The sequence below is a fragment of the Cydia fagiglandana genome, chromosome 24, assembly GCF_963556715.1.
Source record: "Cydia fagiglandana chromosome 24, ilCydFagi1.1, whole genome shotgun sequence".
NCBI lineage: Eukaryota > Metazoa > Arthropoda > Insecta > Lepidoptera > Tortricidae > Cydia > Cydia fagiglandana.
Genome location: NC_085955.1, coordinates 10,320,939 through 10,346,304, shown reverse-complemented (window position 1 = coordinate 10,346,304; position 25,366 = coordinate 10,320,939). Strand labels below are relative to the sequence as shown.

The 25,366-nt window shown below is 39.7% G+C and overlaps 2 protein-coding genes and 1 long non-coding RNA gene across 3 annotated transcripts in view; 1 reads left to right on the top strand and 2 right to left on the bottom strand.

Moving 5' to 3' along the window:
* Positions 1–8,271: 8,271 nt before the first annotated feature.
* Positions 8,272–18,122, bottom strand: LOC134676389 (uncharacterized). The gene is made up of 6 exons (XM_063534771.1): positions 17,962–18,122; positions 15,838–16,173; positions 12,346–12,726; positions 10,946–11,038; positions 9,310–9,636; positions 8,272–8,915 (listed from the first exon to the last, which is right to left on the bottom strand). The coding sequence occupies exons 1-6, from the start codon at positions 18,014–18,016 to the stop codon at positions 8,590–8,592; spliced, it is 1,518 nt and encodes a 505-aa protein (XP_063390841.1). The 5' UTR covers positions 18,017–18,122; the 3' UTR covers positions 8,272–8,589.
* Positions 18,123–20,384: 2,262 nt separating this feature from the next.
* On the top strand, positions 20,385–21,327 carry LOC134676453 (uncharacterized). Its single transcript, XR_010099920.1, has 2 exons — positions 20,385–20,475; positions 20,536–21,327. It is a non-coding gene; the product is annotated as an uncharacterized LOC134676453 (long non-coding RNA).
* A 1,406-nt stretch (positions 21,328–22,733) lies between these two features.
* LOC134676433 (spectrin beta chain, non-erythrocytic 2) overlaps positions 22,734–25,366 on the bottom strand; it is a 184,781-nt gene continuing 182,148 nt past the window's right edge. The window contains exons 86-87 of the mRNA XM_063534829.1: positions 24,049–24,139; positions 22,734–22,925 (exon numbers count right to left, since the gene is read on the bottom strand). Coding sequence (XP_063390899.1) covers positions 22,814–22,925; positions 24,049–24,139 — 203 coding nt within the window. The 3' untranslated portion in view covers positions 22,734–22,813. The remainder of the gene's footprint in view (positions 22,926–24,048; positions 24,140–25,366) is intronic.

Here is a 25,366-nt window from a genome sequence, read left to right as displayed (position 1 = left end):
GGCGAATTCGTTTTCGTTTAGACAAATACCCACACGTAGCTTGCAGGGTATGGGTGTTAGTTATTCGTGGTGGTCTAGTTTGGTGTTCGGCGCTCGCTGGTGCTCTCGCGACTTCGAGGTTGGTTGGGGCGCCCCGCTCGAACGTTAGAAAATTTGATGGCTCTGAAAAGATGGGAACATTTGAGCACCGGAACAAATGTTGTTTTATTAAATACACATATGAACAAATACCTAAAATCGTACAAATAAAGCAGTATTAAAGATATACCCCCTTATTCATAAACATTTACTAAAGTTGACAAGCCGATAATAATCGTTTGTCCCTTTCCGACGTATTGGTAAGATGGAAGGGGACAAACGATTATTATCAGCTTGTCAACTTTAGTAAACGTTTATGAATAAGGGGGGTAGTGTTTACTCTATTGTACAAAAATCAAAACAAAACAGGAAAAATAACATCTCGTAACATCAGGCCCCTGTTTCACCAACGTGACAGGTGCGACGAATTGTAAAATCATTGTTGCTGACGTCACAGGCATCCATGGGCTACGGTTACCGCTTACCATCGGGCGGGCCGTTTTCCTGTTTGCCACCATCATTGTATTATTAAAAAAAACTTTATGATATCGGAAAAAAACAGATATTTCTCTTGCTAAGTTTATGACAATTGTCACAAGAAACACTACAATTGTCACGAAATTCCGACATATAACTCATTACCTGTCAAGAATTACCTACAATTCTTCTAAATCTTTGACAATTGTCAGATACTTCGCAGGAGAAATATCTGTTTTTATCCGATATAATAAAGTTTTTTTAAATAATACAATGATGGTGGCAAACAGGAATACGGCCCGCCCGATGGTAAGCGGTAACCGTAGCCCATGGATGCCTGTGACGTCAGCAACAGTGATTTTACAATTCGTCGCACCTGTCACCGATGTGAAATTGGGACCAGGTCATATAAATCAATTGATTAAGCTACAAAACAGAGAAGTGGGTCTGAAAGTGAAAACTCACCTTTGGGTGATATTTCAATAATACACACATTCTAGTTACTGTTTCTATAAAAGCATTCTATGCGTTTTACGATTAAATAAATAGTTGCTAAGTAAATTCATTGTGACATATATACAGGCAGATAATCTAAACGAGTAATTCTTTTTATTTATTTATATATTTTTTTCGGATCTCGGAAACGGCTCCAACTATTTCGATGAAGTTTGCTATATGGGGGTTTTCGAGGGCGATAAAGGAGCATTCCATGAAATTGTCTACCGTTGTCCCGTACAAACGCGAAGTTTCTGAAGATTTGAAGGTATAAGAGTTTCCTTTTCTATGACAAATGGTCAAAAATATGCACAGAAAAATAATCGCCTGCTTTAAATGCCGATGCCGAGAAAAAAGTCGCAACACAGGAAATAAAATGCGTTTGTACGGGACAGCCCGTGGAATGCTCCTAAATCGATCTAGCTAGGTCTTATCTATGGGAAAAAACGCATTCTTGAGTTTTTATATGTTTTCCGAACACAGCTCGGTCTCCCAGATATTACAACTTTTAACTACAATAACTAAGGGGGAGGCCTTTGCCCAGCAGTGGGACACAAATTAGGCTATGAAAAAAAAAATTACTTACCGCTGTCCACACCATCATGTGAGGCCTCCGGGTCCTCAGGCGTGTGGATGTGAATAACAACATGTCTCACCAACTCCGACTTCAGGATGAATCTCTCGCCACAAATCTCACATACATGTTTTCGATCACTAATTATGGTATTACTGTATGTTTCATATTCCTCGGGCTCAGTAGACAGGTGGACGTGGTTCATGACATGATTCATTAAATCAGATTTAAGTGCAAACTTCTTGCCACAAATATTACAGGCCTCATAATCAAGTGGAAAGGTGAATGGTTGGGTGTCGGCAGTCGTGGGTGTATCTCCCTGGTGTGTGGTCCCTGGGAGGCGGTGGAGCCGCACGGAGCAGTCCCGCAGCGAAGGCTGTGGTCCGCCGCGGGCGCCCCAAGCCAGTGGGCAGCCATCCGCGTCACCTAACGCCCAGTCTGGGAACAATTAAATCGAATTGGGTACTTTCCTATACTTAAAATAAATTATTTCACACCGTGCACGAAATAAAGCACCAGATCATTATTAGAAAAACATAGATAGCAGTTATTTTTAAACACAATTTCTATTTAATAAATCGGATGAAAATATAAAAAGTAGGCGAGTTGACTGTTACGTTACGTTTTCATATAAATTCCATATCAAAATTGTTTTGACAGTTCTAAAAAAGAAGCGGATTTGACTAGTAGGAAGGTAGCCAATTATTCGCTGTTAACGAGTAACCCCCTTATTCATAAACGTTTACTAAAGTTGACAAGCCGATAATCGTTTGTCCCTTTCCGACGTATTGATATGATGGAAAGGGACAGACGATTATTATCGGCTTGTCAATTTTATTAAATGTTTATGAATTAAGGTTAGACTCGGTAGAGCGGTGGGCTCATTATCCCGGAGACATTATTTCTAAGCATTGTGGTAAAATTGTTGGATTTTTTAAAATCGATAGAATTAAAACTTATATTCAATTCTTTTGACTAAATAATTTAACCTAACTTTAACTTAATTCTTAGTTATTTAAATGTCGGTAATATTTTCTGTAAAATTTTCTAATGTCAATTGCATTCTAGGAGCCCAAGTCACAGGCATAGCCTAGTTTGGGATCCACCTGTGTCCATGTGTCTGTAAGATCGTTTTCTTTTGTCAATATAAATATTTTAAAATAAAAAATAATTGAACCTACTAACCGCGCAGCACGAGGCCGACTGTGGAGCGGTGCGGGCGCTCCGGCCCCAGCACGAGTTCCTCCTTGACCTGGCGCTCGGAGTACAACTCGCTCCAGGCCTCCATCTTCACATACGACACCTCAACCCTGAACTCTGGCTCCTTCCCATGCACTGCCGAGCGAAACATATTGATATTAAATGAACCTACTAACCGCGCACCGCGAGGCCGACTGTGGGGCGGTGCGGGCGCTCCGGCCCCAGTACGACCTCCTCCTTCACCTCGTGGTCGCCGTACAGCTCGCCCCAGGGCTCCATCTTCACACACGACACCTCAACCCTGAACTCTGGCTCCTTCACATGCACTGCCGAGCGAAACATATTGATATTAAATGAACCTACTAACCGCGCACCGCGAGGCCGACTGTGGGGCGGTGCGGGCGCTCCGGCCCCAGTACGAGCTCCTCCTTCACCTCGTGGTCGCCGTACAGCTCGCCCTAGGGCTCCATCTTCACACACGACTCCTCAACCCTGAACTCTGGCTCCTTCACATGCACTGCCGAGCGAAACATATTGATAATAAATGAACCAACTAACCGCGCAGCACGAGGCCGACTGTGGGGCGGTGCGGGCGCTCCGGCCCCAGCACGAGCTCCTCCTTGACCTCGTGGTCGGCATACAGCTCGCTCCAGGGCTCCATCTTCACACACGACTCCTCAACCCTGAACTCTGGCGCCTTCTTCACATGCACTGCAGAGCGAAACATATTGATATTAAATGAACCTACTAACCGCGCACCACAAGGCCGACGTCGGGGCGGTGTGGGCGCTCCGGCCCCAGCACGAGCTCGTCCTTGACCACGTGGTCGGCGTACAGCTCGCTCCAGGGCTCCATCTTCACACACGACACCTCAACCCTGAACTCTGGCTCCTTCACATGCACTGCAGAGCGAAACATCATAAGCCGGGTACTCACTAGCGAGCTGTAACCGAACATGCGTGATACAGTAACGAGGTTCTAGTGTGTACGCGTGTTACAGTTTCGGCTCGCGACGTCGCCGGAACGCTTTCACCGAGCGTACTCATTTTGCGAGCTGTAACTGTAACCGAACAGATACATTACGAGGTTCTAGTGTGTACGCATGTTACAGTTTCGGCTCGCGACGTCGCCGGAACGCTTTCACCGAGCGTACTGATTTTGCGAGCTGTAACTGTAACCGAATAGATACAGTACGAGGTTCTAGTGTGTACGCATGTTACAGTTTCGGCTCGCGAAGTCGGCGGAACGCTTTCACCGAGTGTACTCATTTTGCGAGCTGTAACTGTAACCGAACAGATACAGTAACGAGGTTCTAGTGTGTACGAGAAGGCCAAGCCGCTGGAAGCCGGATCTATCCTGAGTTTTGGTTTGTAACTCCACGATGTCGGACGAGTATTTTGCGCATGTGCAGAATACATACTAGATGCCTACTCGATGATCATAAACGGCCACGAAGATGTGGGATTCATAGAATTTATCGGGAAAGTAGTTCCATAGAATACACTACATAGTACACTATTTTCCCTGTAGGCGTCTATCAGCAATAGTAGTTTGTGTTACAAGGGATCAAAATGATATATTTCCGTCAAGGGCGTATATTGAATCCTGAATGAAGCGATGGATTCTACAATAGAATCCCGAACGTAGTGAGGGATTCTAAAGTAGAATCCTGAGCGTAATGAGGGATTCAAGTGTTAACGCCCAAGACGAAATAATTTTGATACCGTGTGACATATACTGCTTTTCACATCAACTACCTATGAGGAAAATAAAAAAATCTTAGTGTTGACACAATCTGATGCTTAAACAGATTATTTAAGCTAAAAAAATAATGTGCAAAAAAAAATTAAAAATAGTGTGCTTGAACAGAAAAGTGCCACTTTGATCCCTCCTAGCAGGGAAGAAAAGTGCCACTTTGATCCCTCCTAGCAGGGAAGAAAAGTGCCACTTTGATCCCTCCTATTTGCAGGGAAGTAAAAGCCTTTTTCCGAATAGGTGATGTGAAAAATACATTTATCCTGTGACCATTCACTCATGACGAATAAATACTCGATATATAGCTGGTTCGCAGCGGCTAGCAACAACTAATCTTGACGTCCATGAGCGCAGTGCAAGCGTCCTTTGGTTCGCGACAAAAACCGACAACCGTCGGATCGCTGCGAGCCGCTCGTGTAGCGTTCGTTGCAGGCTCGCGAGCACGTACACACTATGTTTTTGGCAACAGTAACAGTTACAGTTACGTGCAACGTTACGGGTTCAGAAATGAGTACGTTGTAAACGTCGGTTCGCTGCGAGCCGCTCGTGTAGCGTTCGTTGCAGGCTCGCGAGCTACGTACACACTATGTTTTTGGCAACAGTAACTGTTACAGTTACGTGCAACGTTACGGGTTCAGAAATGAGTACGTTGTAGATGTCGGCTCGCTGCGAGCCGCTCGCGTACCGCTCGCAGCAGGTTTGCGAACCACGTACACACTATGTTTTTTGGTTACAGTACATGCAACGGTTACAGTTACAGCTCGCTAGTGAGTACCCGGCTATAAGTATTTTAGTAAATGTGTGCAAAAATATGTGTTTAATATTTAACCCGTGGAGCGCCCTACTGTCATATGTGTGCTGGTAACTAGTATAGGAGTTCCATACTACGGTAATTCTGGGGCGCTCCACGGCTTAATCGGTTATCACTTGTAAGATCAAACTTAGTATAAGCACAGAATAAGTAATAGTACTACCATACAGAAAGGACTCTTCCTACAGTCAACTGTAAAAATATGGGTGTAGCCAACTTATTCAAAAATATGTCCCATAGTTCTTAATTCGCTGACATAAGATCTATGGGACATATTTTTGAGATGACTTGTGCACCCATACTTTTAGTTTTTTTTTTTTTCTGGCTTACTCCCTGCAATTTTGCACAGGGTGAATTTGCCAATGTCGGTGGTGGTTTGGTCAGTTGACTGTACAAAATCGAAGTTTGACAGCCCTTTTTGTATGGGACTATCCCTTTTGGCTATTAAGGGTTGTTAAAATTCAAGTGATTATTTTATCTGTGGTTGTGCACGCAAAAGGACGTCAAGTGGTGCCAACCCTGATAATTGCTCAGAGCAATGCTGAGCCGAATGTAGCCGAGTTCGACCGAAGTCAAAGTGGTTTTAAGTAGTATTATAATTTTAACTTTGCATATTTGGGGACAATCTTACATATACTATGAACTATACTCTCTCCCGGCCCGTTTCCACCACGGCGACTGTTTCAGCTCTGTTGTTGGATATGTTCGTGTGCTACAGAGTACACAGATATAGAGTAGCCTTAAACTACTTTATGCCAAGTGGCCAAATATATCCTCATTTTTAGGGTAACAAAGGTGTGTTTAAAAATATTTGGCCATCACTATCTCTTGGATGCTGACTGTACTAGGTAACTATTATTGTTTCTATCGTATCGAAATAAATAAATCCTACGCAAATTGACTTATTCCCGCAGCAGGCTCATGAAGGCTTGTTTTGTGCCTGACAAGATATATGCTCTCCGGGGCTCACCTTGATTCACTCGCTGCTCGGCGGGCTCCCCGCGCGCCCCGACCTCGCCCGCAGGCTCCTGCTTCACGCGCGCCTCCGCCCACATCACGTACTCACGTACTACCAGTCTACCAGTAAAACACACTGTTATTTTTTTATTTTTTATTTCATTCAAAGTTGTCACTTGCTCGTTATTAGCATTATTTAATTACTGGACATTTAAGATCTAGATATTCTATTTAAGATTATCAATCTCTCTTTCACGGGACAGTTATTGCCTAGTGTGGAGGTCAGAAAAACTGTATCCAAGGGAATATTTTTCGGAAATAAACGATTTTTATTTATTTTATTTCGGTAAAAATTAAAGTTAATAGTTAATGTAAGGGACATGAACAGAATACAATACAACGTAAGTCCGATCTGATGATTCAATAACTGATGAACAATTTAAAATACCTCACACAGGTAAGATAAATAACTATAAGGTAAAATGTAATCAAACAAACAATATCAAGTCCTAGCATAACCTATAAAAGTTGACTGACATTGACAGTTTGCCACCACAGACTAAGCAACGAAACGTAATTTTATAGGGCTCTTTAGATGTTACAATTGGAGATTGACACCAATTTCTTCATCAAATCGGCCGATTTGATTATGCGTCTGGACTGGCTTTACAGTGGAGATGCCGTCGCAAGAATCTTCTTCATCTTCATCCTCGCGTTATCCTGGCATTCTACCATGGCTCTTGGGAGCCTGGGGTCCGCTTGGCAACTAATCCCGAGAATTGGCGTAGGCACTAGTTTTTACGAAAGCGATTGCCATCTGACCTTCCAACCCAGAGGGTAAACTAGACCTTATTGGGATTAGTCCGGTTTCCTCACGATGTTTTCCTTCACCGAAAATCGACTGGCAAATATCAATGATATTTCGTACATAAGTTCCGAAAAACTCATTGGTACGAGCCGGGGTTTGAATCTGTGACCTCCGGATATCAATGTGAAAGTATTATTCACAATTGGATGCATTTTTTAAATTTCGAGCTCAAATATCACTATAAATCGAAAATTGATGGTAAAATTGGAGATTGGCGCCAATTTCTTTTCTGATCAAATCGGTTGATTTGATCAGGCCGTCTGGACTGCCTTAAGCATACTTACTTTACTCTTTAGCCCCCTCCACACTCGTATTGCTTAAGGAAAAAAACATACGGAGGAATTTTTAGATATTTTATTCTTCGCTTCTAATAAACAGAAAATCAAAAGTCAAACGAAGGGGCAGAGACAGTGGCGGATTTGCCCTAAGGCACAGTAGGCCCGGGCCTAGGGCGGCAAGATATTTAGGGGCGGCACATTGTGACAAAAAATTCGCTGATGGTAACAAGAAATAACTCAAAATGTAGTCAATATTATGGGTGCCTTGAAAGGGGCGGCTACAGGGCCTGGGGCCTAGGGCGGCAAAGACTGCAAATCCGCCACTGGGCAGAGATATGGTTAATGTACATAATAATAATAATAACTTTTGTTACCTGCGCTACAAGTTTCTAATCTTAAAAAAATTATTAGAGTTAGACCGTAAAAAGTCTGCAGCGATTTTGATAGCCCACGCAGTGCAAGTGTCATTTTAAACGTCAAACTTCTATGAAATTATGATGCATAAATAACACTTCCACTGCGTGGGCTATCAATTCCGCTGCACACTTTTATTGGTGCGACTATACCACTATAATAACATAGAGAAATATAGTAAACACATAGTGCTCACTCCATACATCAGTCTTGGTTTTCTGTGTATGGGATGGGCCTTACTTTTAAGGATGATGAGTAGTTGAGTACACCCTTATTTTTACACTGGATACTTTACGCCATCAGATATATCGGAGCGGCCAAGGTGCTCACAAATATCTGAACACGCCTCTATTGTCAAGGCGTCAGAGTGCGTGTTCAGATTTTGTGAACACCTCGGCCGCTCCGATATACATAGTGGCGTCTTCGTTTTACACATAGTGCAGCACCGTTCTTCACTCTTGCCAGATGTCAGATTAGATTGGTGTGGCCACGTTATTGTATTTTTTTTATTTATTTACGCCTTTATGCTATATTTTCTTTGTATTTTATTTATTTATTATTTTTTTCCGTGGCTGCCATTCCTCAACCCACCAGCGAAGCGGCAGCTGACGTCCACGAGAGTTCATCATGCGTAGCCGTTAAGCCCGTTAGCCACTATACGAATTTTCTCCCTAGAGATTGGTCATGGAAGTCTATTCCTGGCTCGCTTACTATATAATCCATTTTTTAGCGCAATTAAAAAATTCTCTGCCTGTATCTTCTCACATGGAGCACAGAACCTGACACCTGGTGGCGTCTTCGTTCTACACATATTGCAGCAACGTTCTTCACTCTTGTCAGATGTCAGATTAGATTGGGGTGACCACATTACTGTATTTTCCGCAACAATTTCGGATTTTAGTGATCTTACGGCGTCAATTTTGGGCCATAATGCTTGCTCCGCGGCTTCGCAGCGCTCTAGCCGGACGAAGCATTCCCGCGTTTCTATTTTTCTAAACTTTGGTTGTTCTGAAAATAATATAATTATGTAACATAAATACACTCTGTATCTTTAGGTTCTTAAATAAAAGTAAACAAATAATTTGTACATTTTCGGGTAGTTATAACATTTCTTGATTAACCAACCAAATACAAAACCACCTGGACCTGTCACTGAACGACCTGACTTTAACCTACATTATTTGTTCATGACATGTAATGTTTTCATCTACCTTCAACTGGCTTAAGAAGCCATTTGAGGGTACATTTTGTTTACTCTTTTTTAAATACCTGAAGATACAGACTATAGAGTTAGACCAAGGTGATTTTGTTTAATTAATTTTATTTTAGTACTAAATACAAATTGGGGCATACAAATACAAATTTTCAAATAATGTAGTAATAAAAATGTTTCGTTACTCACTTCTAAGGCCCGTTTGGAGCTTTTCTTTACGCAAATGTTGTGGTCGCTTGATTTTCAATACTGTCTTATTGCCTAAAAACTTATTTTTGACTCTAGCCTTTTTCACAAACAGATTACGTATCAGCCTTTCTTTCAAACATTGAACACAAAGTTTTTCATTCTTAGCGGGTTTGTTACACACTTTGCAGCTGTAGGGTTTTCTCGTACGTTCGTAGTCTGATACGGCTTTAGGTATCATATTTTCTGGTTTTACTAAGTCGGTACCAATTTTAAATGGCATTACTTCTCTGGCATATGTCTTCTTGTATTCGATTGGAAATTTTTCATCTGAAACAAAATTGTAGGCAACTTGAAACGATTATGTTCGCTTATTGATGGGATAGCTGGTTTAATAATAAATAAATAAATATTGGGGACATCTTACACGGATCAACCTAGCCCCAAACTAAGCAAAGCTTGTACTATGAGTGCTAGGCGTCGATATACATACTTATATAGATAAATACACACTTATATACATCGATAACACCCATGACTCAGGAACAAATATTAGTGTTCATCACACAAATAAATGCCCTTACTGGGATTCGAACCCAGGACCATCGGCTTCGCAGGCAGGGTCACTACCCACTAGGCCAGACCGGTCGTCAAAATGTTATCGTGATAGTGCACGACACCTTGCACTTTGTGACTATGCGCTGAAACTTGGCACAGTTGATTCTTAGCTGGTCTTGAGCAGATACAGACCGGGAGCCGTCGAGAGCCACCTCTAATTCAGTGGGGGAGAGGGGAAGTTCGACGCTGCATCGATCGCATAGGTTCCTCATCCTTAATTCATCCGAAAATGATATATCACATGCCATAATAGGTATAGTTTTAGAGAAATGTTTCTCCAAGTGAAGCGCGGCAGCGTAGAATTTCCCTCCTACAACGCTTGTAGGTATCCCATACAACGGCGTGCAGTATCAAACCAGCCAGGAGATTTACTAGAGGCAGGCGTGGCTCACTCCGCGATTTCGTCGCTTTGCTACAGGTAGCTAAAAGTACATTCGTCCCAATTTTGGGGAAAGCCATAAGCCGCGCGTGGCGCTGTCGCCACCTAGCGGCCATATACGTGCTGATCGTAACAGACGCGTTTTTTTAGAGAGTGAGTCTTATGTACCTAGTATGTACTATTGTTTATTCTGTGCTAGAGGGCGTGAAAACTACAAGTAGCATATACCGGGTGTGGCCTGTAATATGAGCAAAAAATTTAACTGCAGGCTGTACTCCTCATACTGATCAACATTTGTTCAGCGACTTTTGAAAATAACTTGTACTTTGATTTTTAATACAATTGAAAGGTTATTCAAAGACGCAATATATTGCGAATTTTGTTATGTTTAAGGCTTGACAAGAAACGTCAATCACAATGATATGGCATGGCGATGGCGTCCATTGAATATAATATTTATTTTGTATGAAAAATAGGGAGTCTAAATACTTCATAATTTTTAAAATTTGTTGAACAAGTGTCACCCTTTGAGGAGTACAATCTATGTTTTAATTATTTGCTCATGTTCCACACCCGGTATATGAAGTTGTGAGTCCATACAATGTCTATATCAACTCCAAAGTGAAGGCCAGCCACACTTACCCGTATTGACGTTAGTAGTGTTAAGTAAGTTGGATGTGCTTCCACTCATGGTCTCGTTCGAATACACACGAGACAAGTATGCGCTGTAGAACTCTGAAAATGTTATTAAGAATCTGTTACTGTGAAAAAGTTAACTTTAATGCTATTATTAATACTAACCATACAGACTATACATCTGTTTTAGTGTAGTAATTATTTATTTTAAGTTTTAGGCCCCCCCCACATCTGGCGTCTTTCGAGCGTCAGCGTCTGTCGGCGTCGGTCCAGCGCTATGGAAAATGACGTCGCTGCGCAGTTGCGTCGACGCTGCGTCGACGTTGCGTCGAGGTCGGCCATAGAATTGTAGACGCCGACGCTCGAAAGACGCCAGATGTGGGGGGGCCCTAAGTCGCAAACCTCGGAACTCCTCCGGGGGAGTTACGAGGTTTACGACTATAGTTAAATATTGTTGTCCAAGGTAGCAATTACTAATTTCCTTGAAATGGAGTTACGAGGTTTGCGACTTAGGCCGACGATATGGCGGATATGATATTCAACTCTATTGACAGCTATTAAAGTTGAAATTTACATTACCATGCAATGCAGAAAGGGGGCGCCGAATATATAAAATCTACTCGACCAATTTAAGAAGGCTCCCTTTCCATACTTATTACTAGCAATCAGTTACCTTCTTAAGTCAGTCAGATTATCATTCATTACCTAACAAGTGCTATAATATAATGAAAAAGCACGCGTGCGTAATATCTATAGGGCTATGAGCCTAAAAGCGGTTCAATAACTTCCACGTTACGAGCAAGTGTGTTGAAAAGATTATTATAATGTAGGTATGTACAGTCACCTGCAATAATATATTACACAACGAAGACCGCAAAAATACGTGACACGCTCTTATGGCTCTACAAATAAGATCGTGTCAGATATTTTTGCTGCCTTCGTTGTGTAATATATTATTACAGGTGACTGTACGAGTATGCTATGTATTTTTCATGTCACTTGAAATGTTGTATTGACTTGTGAAAGAGCCCTTGAGGCCTACTTAAATACAGAATTAATGTATGAATTTGTGTTTTTAGTTTCTGAAGAGTTAACTGTGTGTATTTTTTACGTATTTCGCAGACATGTTACTTTTTTACGTTGCACGTTTTTGTGTCCCGAGAGCGCACTCAGTTTTAAGTTAATTTTACATATCCTCCTAAGGCCCAATGTCCTACCTATAGTACTTACTCAGTTCGATGAAATTTAAATCATATTCATTTGGAACAGAGTCGCATTTGTTTTGTTAAATTTTGAAACAAAACCAAAATCAACTCTATTCCCTGCGCTAAAGGTTCAAATTTCAGTGGCGAATTCTGGATTTTTCATTTATTTGGTTTGAGAGAGAAATGAGTTTTTATCCTTACCTGTTGGATTCTTCATCTGAAGAATTTTATATATTCCATGAACAACAAATTTATGCTGATACAAATCTTTAATTTCTTGGAATTGTTCGCGGCATATTTCACAAGTATAAGTTGTTTTATCGGTATGTCGATTACCGCGCAAATTCCTTAATTGGTTAAGAGCGCGCATGTTCATATTACAAACTTCACAGAACTCGAATTTTTCGTTCTGTTTGCACTTTCCGCAAAGAAAGTCTTCGTCGTCTCTCGTTCGTGTCTGCATTCTATTTTCCTTGACATATATTTGATATAATTCTGCCATTTGTTGCTTCAATGCTTTTTCTGCAGCCACACAGCGTTCTATTCGGACGCAGCAGTCGGTCAGAACGGGATTAAATTTATCTGTAACATAATCGAATGCCACATAAGAGTTCATACAAACAATTTTAGTAGAAAATTGGTACAAAAGCTTAGTTGGCCAATTTATTGGCAAATGAAAAACTGTCGATTTGTATATAGAATATAAAAACACAGGTTCTCGCCAGCTGAAGCTAAGAGTCTAAAGGGGCCCACTGATTAACAGTCCGCCGGACGGTATGGGCCTGTCAGTTGTTCGGAACTGTCAAAATTTTGTTCTAACTGACAGGCCGATACCGTCCGGCGGACTGTTAATCAGTGGGCCCCTTAACGAACAATCTCCAAATGCCACTCCCATACAATCGAAGTTACGCGTTTACTTTAAAACGACACGCTAAAATAACATGAGATGTATCTGAAACATGGTTTTTGTATTGTTCATATAGTGGGCAGAAGTTTTGTATCTAAAACGTAACGCTCTATTCTCGCAACTTGTACTCGCACTAAGTTTGCCTTTTATACATTTACTTTGTCTTGCGCCTTGGTTAATTTTTTTAATACAATCTGCAAAATCCTAACCATATTTGATGGGCAATGTTACATTTGCAACACTTTGCTATTACCATTTAAGTAGGGGCTAGCGTTCATACTCCAAAAAGCAGATTATAGACTGACCGCTTAAATGAGTGCTCGCCTGCGCGGTACGGGGGCGACGGTGTAGGACGACTAATGCCGGCTACACACGTAACTATAAATCGTAACGATTAAACTGTGCAGTCCAATTTGCGCAGTTTTATCTACCGTGTGTATGACAAATCGTTGTCGATTATCGTAACGATTTGTAATACACACGGCAGATAAAACTGCGCAAATCGGACTGCACAGTTTAATCGCTACGATTTATCGTTAACGTGTGTAGCCGGGGTTAGTCGTCATACGCAGTCGGCGCAGGCTCATTTAAGCGGTCGGTCTATAGTTAAACTTGAACAGAAACTAAAATAATTAGGCACTGGCAGTATATTGGGCAATTAAAACCTCATTATTATATCAGTGATATACATTATACAGCCCGCTTAAAGTATGGAAACAAGCTAATATGACAATATAAGAGCTTTGCTCTAAAAAAAGTAAAAAAACAACAAAAATTTATTACATTAAAACAATCATAAGTACATAGGCAAAGGGTTAGGTAATACATATGTGGGTAGGGTAGAAAAGTGGTTTCAATCGATGTGTGGAAGGGCGGCACCGTCGTCGAACCCAAGCCACCTGGCGGTCGACTTAACCTCTAGCCGCCCATATGTCAAACCTTGCTAAGCAAAATGAAACTTTATTTTGTCAACATAAAGTTCAAATTAGAATGGAACAGGCGACCTTTTTATAGGTCTCTGGGCGGCTAGAGGTTAAAACGGTGGCGTGTGCCTCGGATAATGCTTTGCTCTTGTTGGTGGAGCAATCGCCGATCATTTCTTTCTTGTGCCAGTCTTTTAATTTCCGACAAGAGAACTCAACAAAGTTATGATGATGATGACAATATAAAACTGATTTTTGTGCTACTCAATTACAATAAGAATATCCTCTAGCCGCCCATACGTCAAACCTTGCCAAGCAAAATGAAATTTTATTTTGTCAACACAAAGTTCAAATTAGAATGGAACAGGAGACCTTTTTATAGGTCTCTGGGCGGCTAGAGGATATAATAGAACATTTTCAAAGTTAATAACTCAAATTTTGGTTATGATAATTGCTAGTTCAATATTTTGTAAAGTAATTAAAAAGGGTGATAAGTAACTTTTTCCAAATTTAATATTTTATCTTGTTTATATTTAGGTCAGGAAATGAATGCTTAAAAACCGGGCAAGTGCGAGTCGGACTCGCGCACGAAGGGTTCCGTACCACAATGCAAAAAAAAAACAAAAAAGCAAAAAAAATAACGGTCACCCATCCAAGTACTGACCCCTCCCGACGTTGCTTAACTTTGGTCAAAAATCACGTTTGTTGTATGGGAGCCCCATTTAAATCTTTATTTTATTCTGTTTTTAGTATTTGTTGTTATAGCGGCAACAGAAATACATCATCTGTGAAAATTTCAACTGTCTAGCTATCACGGTTCGTGAGATACAGCCTGGTGACAGACGGACGGACGGACGGACGGACAGCGAAGTCTTAGTAATAGGGTCCCGTTTTACCCTTTGGGTACGGAACCCTAAAAACGTTGTAGAGGGAAATGCTAGGAGCACAATTTTTGACTCCGTAACTTTGTTTGGACTAGTTAGGAGGTGAACATATCAAAAATCGCGAAGCGTCTCGTTGCTAGTGACCGATGAGCTGGTGGCTACCTCGCACAACGTATCAGCATTGCGACACAACGAGGAAATGCCGCCAGCATCCTTGGTACAATGCCTAAAGGGCCTATTTTAGATTTAAGCTAGTTATTCATTTCTTTTATTTATTTATTTAATCTTTATTGCACAAAAGAAAAATCTCATAGTACAAAAGGCGGACTTAATGCCATAAGGCATTCACTACCAGTCAACCTTAAGGCTAAGCAGAGAGATTGTCAGCGGTGCTATAATTACAACAGCAAAAACGATCAATAAATTACGAATAACATATTAATTAAATTTTTAGTAATGCCACTGTATATATCTTGTTTGTAAATACACGGTGTAACATGAGTAAACCGAATAATTTTAACAGCGTATTCCTGATCATATTTAGAGACAAAATGTCCTATAAACTTTTTTGAAATTCGCCTAGTTTCAGATATTATTAACTAAAAAAAAACAAGTTTTTATTGTTACATAGTGTAAAAGGCCTTTTTGATGGTGATGTTGCTGCTATGGGACGTAGTCTAAATATCCTTATTGATAGATGTCAAAAAGTGACAAGTAACACTTTGCAAAAAGTAGGTTCTACGAAAAAAAAAATATGAAAATCAATTTTAAGTGACAAGTTTACCAATAACATTTATTTTTTATGTACAAATACATTCAAAAAATTGAAAAAACATAACAAAAAACTATTTTTTTTTTTGGCGAAGTTGACCTAAACTCATATTACATTTTTTACTTCTTTTGACCTCAGAAATGCGTGGTTAAAATTATTCGGTTTCCTCATGTTACACCGTGTATGTAAATAAAATTTGTAACTTACCCCTAGATAGGCTGGTTAACTGACTGGCTGGTAAGTTAATACATGCGGGCTCTAGTAGAAGCTCGTCCTTGACATCAGCATACTGACTGACCGAGGCGTCCGAACACAAGGGCATGTCCAAACACTCCGGTTTCAGGAGCTCGTCCGGCCTACTCATGTACACAGCTGGGTCACTCAAGTCTTCGCTGTATGGCTCCTCTTCCACTGCCTGCTCTGGTGGGACTGGTGGGTCAAATTCTACATCCACAATGGCTGCTTCAATTGTTACACAATTCAATTGCTGTACATAAGGGAGTTCCACACAATCTAGTTCTGATTCCTCCTGCTTAATGAAAACTGCAACAATGGATTATATAGTTTGTCAAAGGACTGTCTCATTTCAATCATAGACAGAGAGAATCATACTATCTTTGTCTTACACTAGTACTAGCACCCAAAAGAAAAGGATGAGCATAGTTTTCCTGGTTCTTACTGACTGACAAATTGGTTTGACCAACTATATTTCATATATCTTTATATCAAGTTATCTTATTGTCCTTAATCCATACACATAATGATGAGGAAATGGATATTCCAATGTATGTACTTCTTATATTACGTTTTTTTACATTTAGATTTTATTCTAGAAATATTCTAGACTAGTATTTTTATACAATTTTATATTTTATACAATTTACTAGTATATTTGTTTTTTTTTTTAATTTGACGATCTTTTTGTGAAATTAATAGTATTTTTGATCTGTATAATAATCTAATATTATTGTTTTTTTTTTTTTTTTATTATGAATGGGCTTACTCATGGCCACAGACTAGCCGAGGCGTAGACGTGGCCTACGATGGAGCGAGCTCGCCCAGAAGGTGCCTGTTCACTCTTGATTTGAAGGTTGCCGGGTTATAAGAACACGGAAATATAGACGAAAAACAATAATATTATTTGTGGAATAATATTAATCAATAAATTGCTCTGATAATTAGCTTAAGATAATATATATGTAATACATACAATTCATAAGTGCTTGTTGCTAGGCCTACATGAATAAAGCATATTTGAACTGAACAATATTCTAACAAACCTTATACCAGTTATACCTATATATGTTAAAACCATAGAGGTATACAATAACATAGAGATGACATGGAGGACCCCTCCCAAACGACCGAACGAGATGCACTTATGGAAATTTCACTAGGCGTAGCAGAGAAAGCGGTATTATTGCTTATCCTTGTCACAGTCTCACTTTTTGTTTGTTCCCCACCAAAAATTTAGTATTGTTTATGGTGGGCAACAAATAACCCGACCGAATTACATAGATTGTTTTTGGTAAGTTGTCAGGAATGTTAAAACGTGTTTTTAATATTGTCGCTTTGCGTATGTTTTGTCTCTCACGGAGGCACGCGTATAGCTCGTCTATGTAATACTAGGTCTATGGTTAAAACAGAGATGAGAGATCTAATTTACAAAGCAATAAGAGATCATTTTTGATTTTGTTTAGTCAATGGTACTTATTTTCTTATCCTAAAACCTATAAACATATACTTTCTAAGAACATTATACCACTGAAACTACAAAATAGTGATCCAAGACCCGCCTTTTAGCTCTTTTATTAGGGCTCGCCTCATCTCTTGACGCTTAAAAGCCTTATATACTGCCCTGCTAATCCGAAAAGCGCTATCCCAAAAACAAATGATTTTGAAAATGGAATTCTCAGTTATAGAAACTAAAGTATAAATTAGCAATAGATTTTCTTTTGAGATAGCGCCACTTGGCTTAGCAGGGCAGTATAATTAATTAGTAAATTAGGCTTTTAGCCTTTTAGGCGTCAAGAGCCCTAAATAAGAGCTAATTAAAAGGCTCGAGTCTTTTGGATCACTAGTACAAAACAAGAGTGAATATCACATATTCAATTACACAAACGGGTCTACCGCGATATAATTTCATTGTTTTTACCTTTAATTTGTTGGGACGTCTTTCCGTGACCACAGCTGGTGCAACTCAGCTGAAACGTCGGAATTAAAGGTAAAAACAATGAAATTATATCGCGGTAGACCCGTTTGTGTAATTGAATATGTGTACAAAACGCGAGAGTTTAAAGTGTTATAAAGAGTGAATATCGTAAATCTCACCATCATCTGCCATCGTATCCGACTCCTCCTTCACGCGCGCCGCATGCAGCGACATGCTGGCTCAATTATTAACTTATTGTATCCCAATAACTGTTTTTACGATCAACAGCAATAAAAAAATATAATAAATAAAAATTATACGAAAACATAACCTTCAGCTTCTGCCCACAATATAGCATGACTGACACTGACAGTTGACGTTGCGCTGCGCTTACGCTACCTGCCACAGATAAAAGACACCTTAAAGTAGTATCCAGACGGCGTAAATCTCCAATTTAATCACAAATTTTAGATATATGCTAATATTAGAGCCCTCTAAATTGAAAAAATGCCCCAGAACAAAAATACTGGCGTCACAAATTGGTATTCTTGCGTCCGCACTCCGTTTTATCGGTAATATCTGTCATAATCGGCGGTTGAATTCGGCGAGCCAAATTGGCGTTTGCGTCTTGACGTCCTGATTCGATCGGGCAATTTAATCAGATTGGTGAAAAATTGACTAGTCTGGATACGCCTATAAAGGTATACACCTCGGCTTCTACAGATTATTATGGCCTCTCCAAGCGTCCGATAATCGCATGCGATTTGCGATAGGATGTATAATGATTATACATGGCGGCATTTGGTCAATTGATTGAATTCGTTGCTGAGGGTCTAATCTTAAATAATGTAACAGATGGATGAATCAAATCGCGATCGTGGTCCGGGCCGCTATAACAACAAATACTAATCGTACCTACTGAAGTGATTCATCACAATATCATCAATGTCAGAATAACCGACGAGACGTCAGAGTTGGGAGACACTCCTCTCTTCGGTCTAACTCGGCTCTGTTCGACTCATTGCTCCGAACAATTATTAGGGTTGGCACCACTTGACTTCCTTTTGCATGCATGACCACAGATAAGATAATCACCTGAATTTTGTCAACCCTAAATAGCCGAAAGGGATAGTGCCATGTACTAGAAAGGGATAGCATGAGCCCTAAACCGCTGTCAATCTTCGGGTTTGTAGGAAATGTCCTTTCTGTACGGTAGTACTATTATTTATTCTGTGGTATAGTTTATGAAAGAAAATACGCTATTTAATACATAAAAATATATTTCACATTAACAACTACAAGCTTAAATGTAATAACATAAGAAAAATACAGCGGAGTTTTCATACCAACTAACGGTATTCAATAGAATGAATTTTCATACAGTAACCTTTAGAAAAGCCTCCGGTTACAAGAATACGTGTTACGAAAACAATAGATAATGCATAAACGGTCAATATTACTGCGCAATATTACACGACACTTCAACGCACGCGTAATGGTACAATATTACCCGACAATTTAAGCCGCGTAATGTTACAATATTACCCGACACTTCAAGCTGCGTAATATTACAATATCACCCGACAGTTGAACGCCGCGTAATGTTACAATATTACTCCGCAATATTACCGGACACTTCAAGTCGCGTAATGTTACAATATTACCCGACACACGCCGCGTAACGTTACACTGTCAAAATAACAAGGCAATAAAATTGTAAAAATCAACGATTATTTCTATAATATGGAAAGGGAAACAGGCCGCGTAGCCAAGGTGCCGATCGCTTACGCTCCGTAGCGATCGAAACGCAACTGTCACTGTCGCTCTAATATGGAAGTGTGATAGAGAGACATAATGGTTTTCGTTGTCGAAGCGATAGCGATTGTAACCTTGGCTAGGCCGGCAGGATTGCAGGATTGCAGGGTATTGTTCGAACACACAGAAAAACATTATTCAGCGCACACCGTCAAAAATGGCTCCAACATACAGTGCTCTAAAATATCCAAACATGAACTCTAATGCGTTTGCAATAGAGTCGTGTTCAGATATTAAAAACTACTTGTCCGCTCCGATATCTGACGGACTGTACATAGGATCTCTTATAACCTGTGCGTGTTGTATGGACGACAATGTAAGTTACGCTAGCATTGATATTGTTGTATGAAAATACATTTATAGTACCTATAGTCTGTATCTTTAGGTATTTAAATAAATATTATAGGACATTCTTACACAGATTGACTAAGCCCCACAGTAAGCTCAAGAAGACTTGTGTTGTGGGTACTCAGACAACGATATATATAATATATGAATATGTACTTAAATACATAGAAAACAACCATGACTCAGGAACAAATATCTGTGTCATAACACTAATAAATGCCCTTACTGGGATTCGAACCCAGGACCATCGGCTTCGCAGGCAGGGTCACTACCCACTAGGCCAGAGCGGTCGTCAAAAGTAAACAAACAATTTCTACATTTTGGGGTAGTTACAACATTTAATGGTTAACCAACCAAATACAAAACTGCCTGGATCAGTCACTGAACGACCTGACTTTAACCTACATTATTTGATCATGTAATGTTTTCATCTACCCTCAACTGGCTTAAGAAGACATTTGAGGGTAGATTTTGTTTACTTTTATTTAAATACCTAAAGATACAGATTATAATTGAAACACTCGAGCGAAGTACAATAAAAAAGTAAGTATAGTATATCATGTTTAAAGTATTTTATCAGTATGTTTGAGTTCGAATACCTATTAAACCTTGGTCAAATTTAGTACATTACGATACAAAAGTGAAAAATAGGAAATTCGAAACGATAAACTAAAACACGGTCGAAGGGAGTGATTTAAATCGACACGAGTTGCGAATTACCTATTCGCACGTTTTACATTACATATGGCCGTTTAAATTTTCGATATAGTCACGTAATGTGCTAATTATCGCACTAGTGCGGTAAAGTATCACCATATGTACTGTAAATTACATTATTGTATCTTCGCTCAGTTGTTATGATTTATTATGTTCAAACGCTTATTATGATTACATTTAAAAACTTAAATACTAAGTGTTACTACGCGAGCCGACACGACTCATATTCTGACTTTGATTAAAAAAAAAACTTGCCATCATCATCATCAAAAACTTCGCAAGAGAAATACATGTTTTTTGCCGGTATAATAAAGTTTTTTTTTAATAATACAATGATAGTGGCAAACAGGAATACCGCCCGCCCGATGGTAAGCGGTAACCGTAGCCCATGGATGACTGTGACGTCAGCAACAGTGACATTTGCTGAATTGTCGCACCTGCCACCGTGGTGAAATAGGGGCCTGGTCCGCTCGTATAGCAACACTACAAATTATGCATACATATTACGTGGTTTAAATACGAAATAATATCTTATATTACTAGAATTATTGTCGATTATTGCTTGGAAATACATTTTTAAAAACCGACTTAAAAATTGGTCCCATTTTGTGACAGATTTATAAAACATGGGAATGTTTTTTTTAATTGGTCCCTAATGTTAGATTTTTTTTAAAAAACAGCAACATAAATTTGTTACTGCATTTTTGTATATGTAAATAGATACCAAATATGGTATCTCAATAATAATTATGTAAAAAGGCACGATTTTCAAGTTAAGTAATAATAAAAAACTATATACACGATTTAACGACTCATTATTAACAAAACTTTTATATAAAGTAACGACATAGATACAGATGTACTGCATAATATTTTTCCATCGTATTTTCACGGAAATATACGAACGTGATTTGCTATTTCAGTCAATCTCGGTACAAAAAGTACTGAGGTTGACTGAAGTAGCATGACAAATACGAACGTTTCCGAGAAAACACGATGGAAAACAATTATCACTACATCTGAGGGTTATAACGCAAGCATTCGTCCTAAACTTGTGTCATAAACATAGCGTTAAAAGCGAAAATAATTAATAAAAAAAATTAAAAATGACTTAAACGGTTATACAAGGTCGATCATTTATTCTATACTTTAAAAAAAATTACGTTTATTTCGTATTGTCATCAAACCGTAAACGTTTTTATACGATTTGTGTTGAAATATAATTATCGTGTAGCTATATTATTCTTTGCATACAGGGTGAGCGCCAAAAACCCAAAATAGTTGAAACTAGAGATGCACCGGATATCCAGTTACTATCCGGTATCCGGCCAAACAACTATACGTTCCATCTCTAGTTGAAACGTCCATTGCTAATGATATTACGTGTAATAAAAGTATCATTATTGGTGTTATTGTTGTGTTCTTTTCTAGGTGAAATAAATTACTAGATGTCGTAATTGTTCGCGCTACGGTAATAACAATTAAAATATTAGAATAACAATTTATTGACAACCGACAGTGAAACTGAAAAGTCACATCCGATTGATTAAATACAATGATTTAGGGTTTTTTATTTCCTTAGTAAATTAGGAAAAACACGCAGAGTACCTACCTAAACATGTAGGCGAAAAATTCGCATTACATTTTTTTAACTTTTAGACACGGTAATCTAAAGCGCTGGTGGCCTAGCGGTGAGAGCGTGCGACTTGCAATCTGGAGGTCGCGGGTTCAAACCCCGGCTCGTACCAATGAGTTTTTCGGAACTTATGTACGAAATATCATTTGATATTTACCAGTCGCTTTTCGGTGAAGGAAAACATCGTGAGGAAACCGGACTAATCCCAATAAGGCCTAGTTTACCCTCTGGGTTGGAAGGTCAGATGGCAGTCGCTTTCGTAAAAACTAGTGCCTACGTCAAATCATGGGATTAGTTGCCAAGCGGACCCCAGGCTCTTATGAGCCGTGGCGAAATGCCGGGATAACGCGAGGAAGAAGAAGAAGAAGAGACACGGTAATCTAAGGGTCGGTTGCACCAAACTGTTCGTATCGTTAAAGAGTTCGCTAAATTTTTATGTATGCAAATGTGGTTGGTGCAATTGGCCCTAAGTTAGTTATCGGGCCCACCCTGTATACACGGTGTATATCGGTAGACTACATGTAACTGCTGCGCTTCTTGCGGCTGAAGAGGCCGCCGAAGACTCCCTTCTTGTCCTTCTTCTCCTTGGAGACTCCGCTGACGGACAGCTCGGACTCGCCTGACGATCTGCCGGGAAACATTACATTATTAAAATGTAAAAGTTCACGCATAATGTAACATTAGCAATAAGGGTTTCTCATTAAATTATTCTATTCTATTACAGTATTATGTGTCTATTACATTACATTATTAAATTACAGTCTTTTTAGGGTTCCGTACCCAAAGGGTAAAACGGGACCCTATTACTAAAACTCCGCTGTCCGTCCGTCTGTCACCAGGCTGTATCTCACGAACCGTGATAGCTAGACAGTTGAAATTTTCACAGATGATGTATTTCTGTTGCCGCTATAACAACAAATACTAAAAAGTACGGAACCCTCGGTGGGCGAGTCCGACTCGCACTTGTCTGGTTTTTTTTAAATATTATTACACAAATTTACACAAATTGACCAAGCCCCACGGTAAGCTCAAGAAGGCTCGTCTTGTGGGTACTCAGACAACGATATATATAATATATAAATACTTAAATACATAGAAAACAACCATGACTCAGGAACAAATATCTGTATCATCATACAAATAAATGCCCTTACCGGGATACGAACCCGGGACCATTGGCTTCATAGGCAGGGTCACTACCCACTAGGCCGGACCGGTCGTCATGAATCATATTCGGACCGGTCGTCATATTTAATACTAGCTTTTGCCCGCGACTTCGTCTGCATGTTAGCGACAGCAGCTAAAGTAGGTACAGCGCCTGGATAATGCTAATAGCAATCATTCAATTCGCGCATTGCTTACTTCAATTATTAGGCAATGCATTAACTCTTTCAATTCCACCCCCCTTTGCACTCTCTTCAGGGATGTTATCCGACATAAAAACTATCCTATGCTGGTTTAATTTTGGAATCTTTCGCTTGCTCGGGTATCAATATTAGCACGAGCGGTTAAGCAACAACTTTGCCTCCTTGTAAAACAAATAACTATTGTTTTCACACCTTAGGGGCTATTCATAAATTACGTCATTTCAAATTGGGGGGGGGGGGGGTCTGGACATCGGATGATGGTAGCATGACGTAGGAGGAAACGGGGTCATTCGAAGATGATTTTAGGGGGGGGGGGGGGTCAGAAATCGTCAAAAATAGATGACGTAATTTATGGGCAGCCCCTTAGTGTAGTGGGGCGTTACCTTGAGGCCGGGCGCTGGTCCAGCGCGGGGGAGCCCCCCGCCACGGACGAGGGGCGCTGCGAGCCCGCGCCGGCGCCTGCGCCGCCGTACGCTGCAACACAACAACAGGTTAGTCTGTGGTAACAAACATGTCTACAAACAAACAAATCTTATTATTAATCAGGGAATTCCCTTCAAACAACTCGGGATCTCTACGATACGATATGGGCCATTTTATTTAAAGTTGTCCCCTAAACTTTTATTTTAATTTCTGAAATTTTATATTTCTGACATATTTTTTTTTCGAAAAATATTTACATGACCTTACAGACAGATCCAATGCGCCATGAAACTTAACATTAACATATACCAAACATATGTCTAACACATACACACACACATACATAAACATATGTCATGTTTTATTTCTTTTCTATTCAGAATCACAAGCTCTTTCTATCCTAATAGGAGAAAAAAAGTGTCCCAAGGTTTCTATTTCCATTCCGTTACCATTTTTCATAGACTTTGTATGGCGGTCACGGAATGGAAAGATCGAGAATTGTATGGACATTTTGAGACACTTTTTTTCTCCTATTAGGATCAATGGATGGATCCATTTTGAGTAGAAACAACATAAAAAAATCCCAATTTTGAAAAAAAAATGTAGGGGACAGCTTTAAATAAAATGGCCTTGGCCTGGCCAAGGTTATAATCGCTATCGCTTCGACAGCGAAAAGCATTATGTCTCTCTATCACTCTTCCGTATTAGCGCGACAGTGACAGTTGCGTTTCGATCGCAACGAAGCGTAAGCGATTGGCGTCTTGGCTACGCGGCCTGATTAGAAAAAAATGCACTATGTATGTATTGTATTAGCTTAAACGACTAAAGATCAAATTGCTGAAATCCAAAGCTGAAAAACAAAGCACAGACAAGCAAACCGCCACCGCAACGAACACACAAACATACATATAGTTATAACGTATAATATATCTAGGCAGAGAGTAGGGGTGCCATAAAAATACGTTAACAAATTATATTTTCCTGCCCTCCGTGCGGAAAGCGTTAGCTTTCGGCACGCTGGTCTAATCGAAGTTGCCTTTCCGTTCCGTCATACAGATAAGGGGCTGGTCATAAATTACGTCATGTATTTTTGTCGATTTTTGATAACGTATGTTCGTGCCACCCTGTATAAGTCTATAGAACATACATTGAACTCTATGAAGTACATAAAGAAGATGGCTGGATCCTGAATGCATGTAAATATATAAAAAGAATATACTATACTTAAATATTAAAATAGGTATATTTAAATTAAATCATCGTAAGGCAAAAAAATGC

What these genes read in the sequence shown, in the direction of transcription:
- LOC134676389 (XM_063534771.1), bottom strand. Translation starts at nt 18,016, where the DNA reads ATGTCGCTGCATGCGGCGCGCGTGAAGGAGGAGTCGGATACGATGGCA. An exon ending in GTTAACCAGCCTATCTAGGG is followed by an intron (nt 12,727 to 15,837) that starts GTAAGTTACAAA and finishes ATTATGTTACAG; the next exon opens with ATAAATTTAATCCCGTTCTG. An exon ending in GCTCCAAACGGGCCTTAGAA is followed by an intron (nt 8,916 to 9,309) that starts GTGAGTAACGAA and finishes TATTATTTTCAG; the next exon opens with AACAACCAAAGTTTAGAAAA.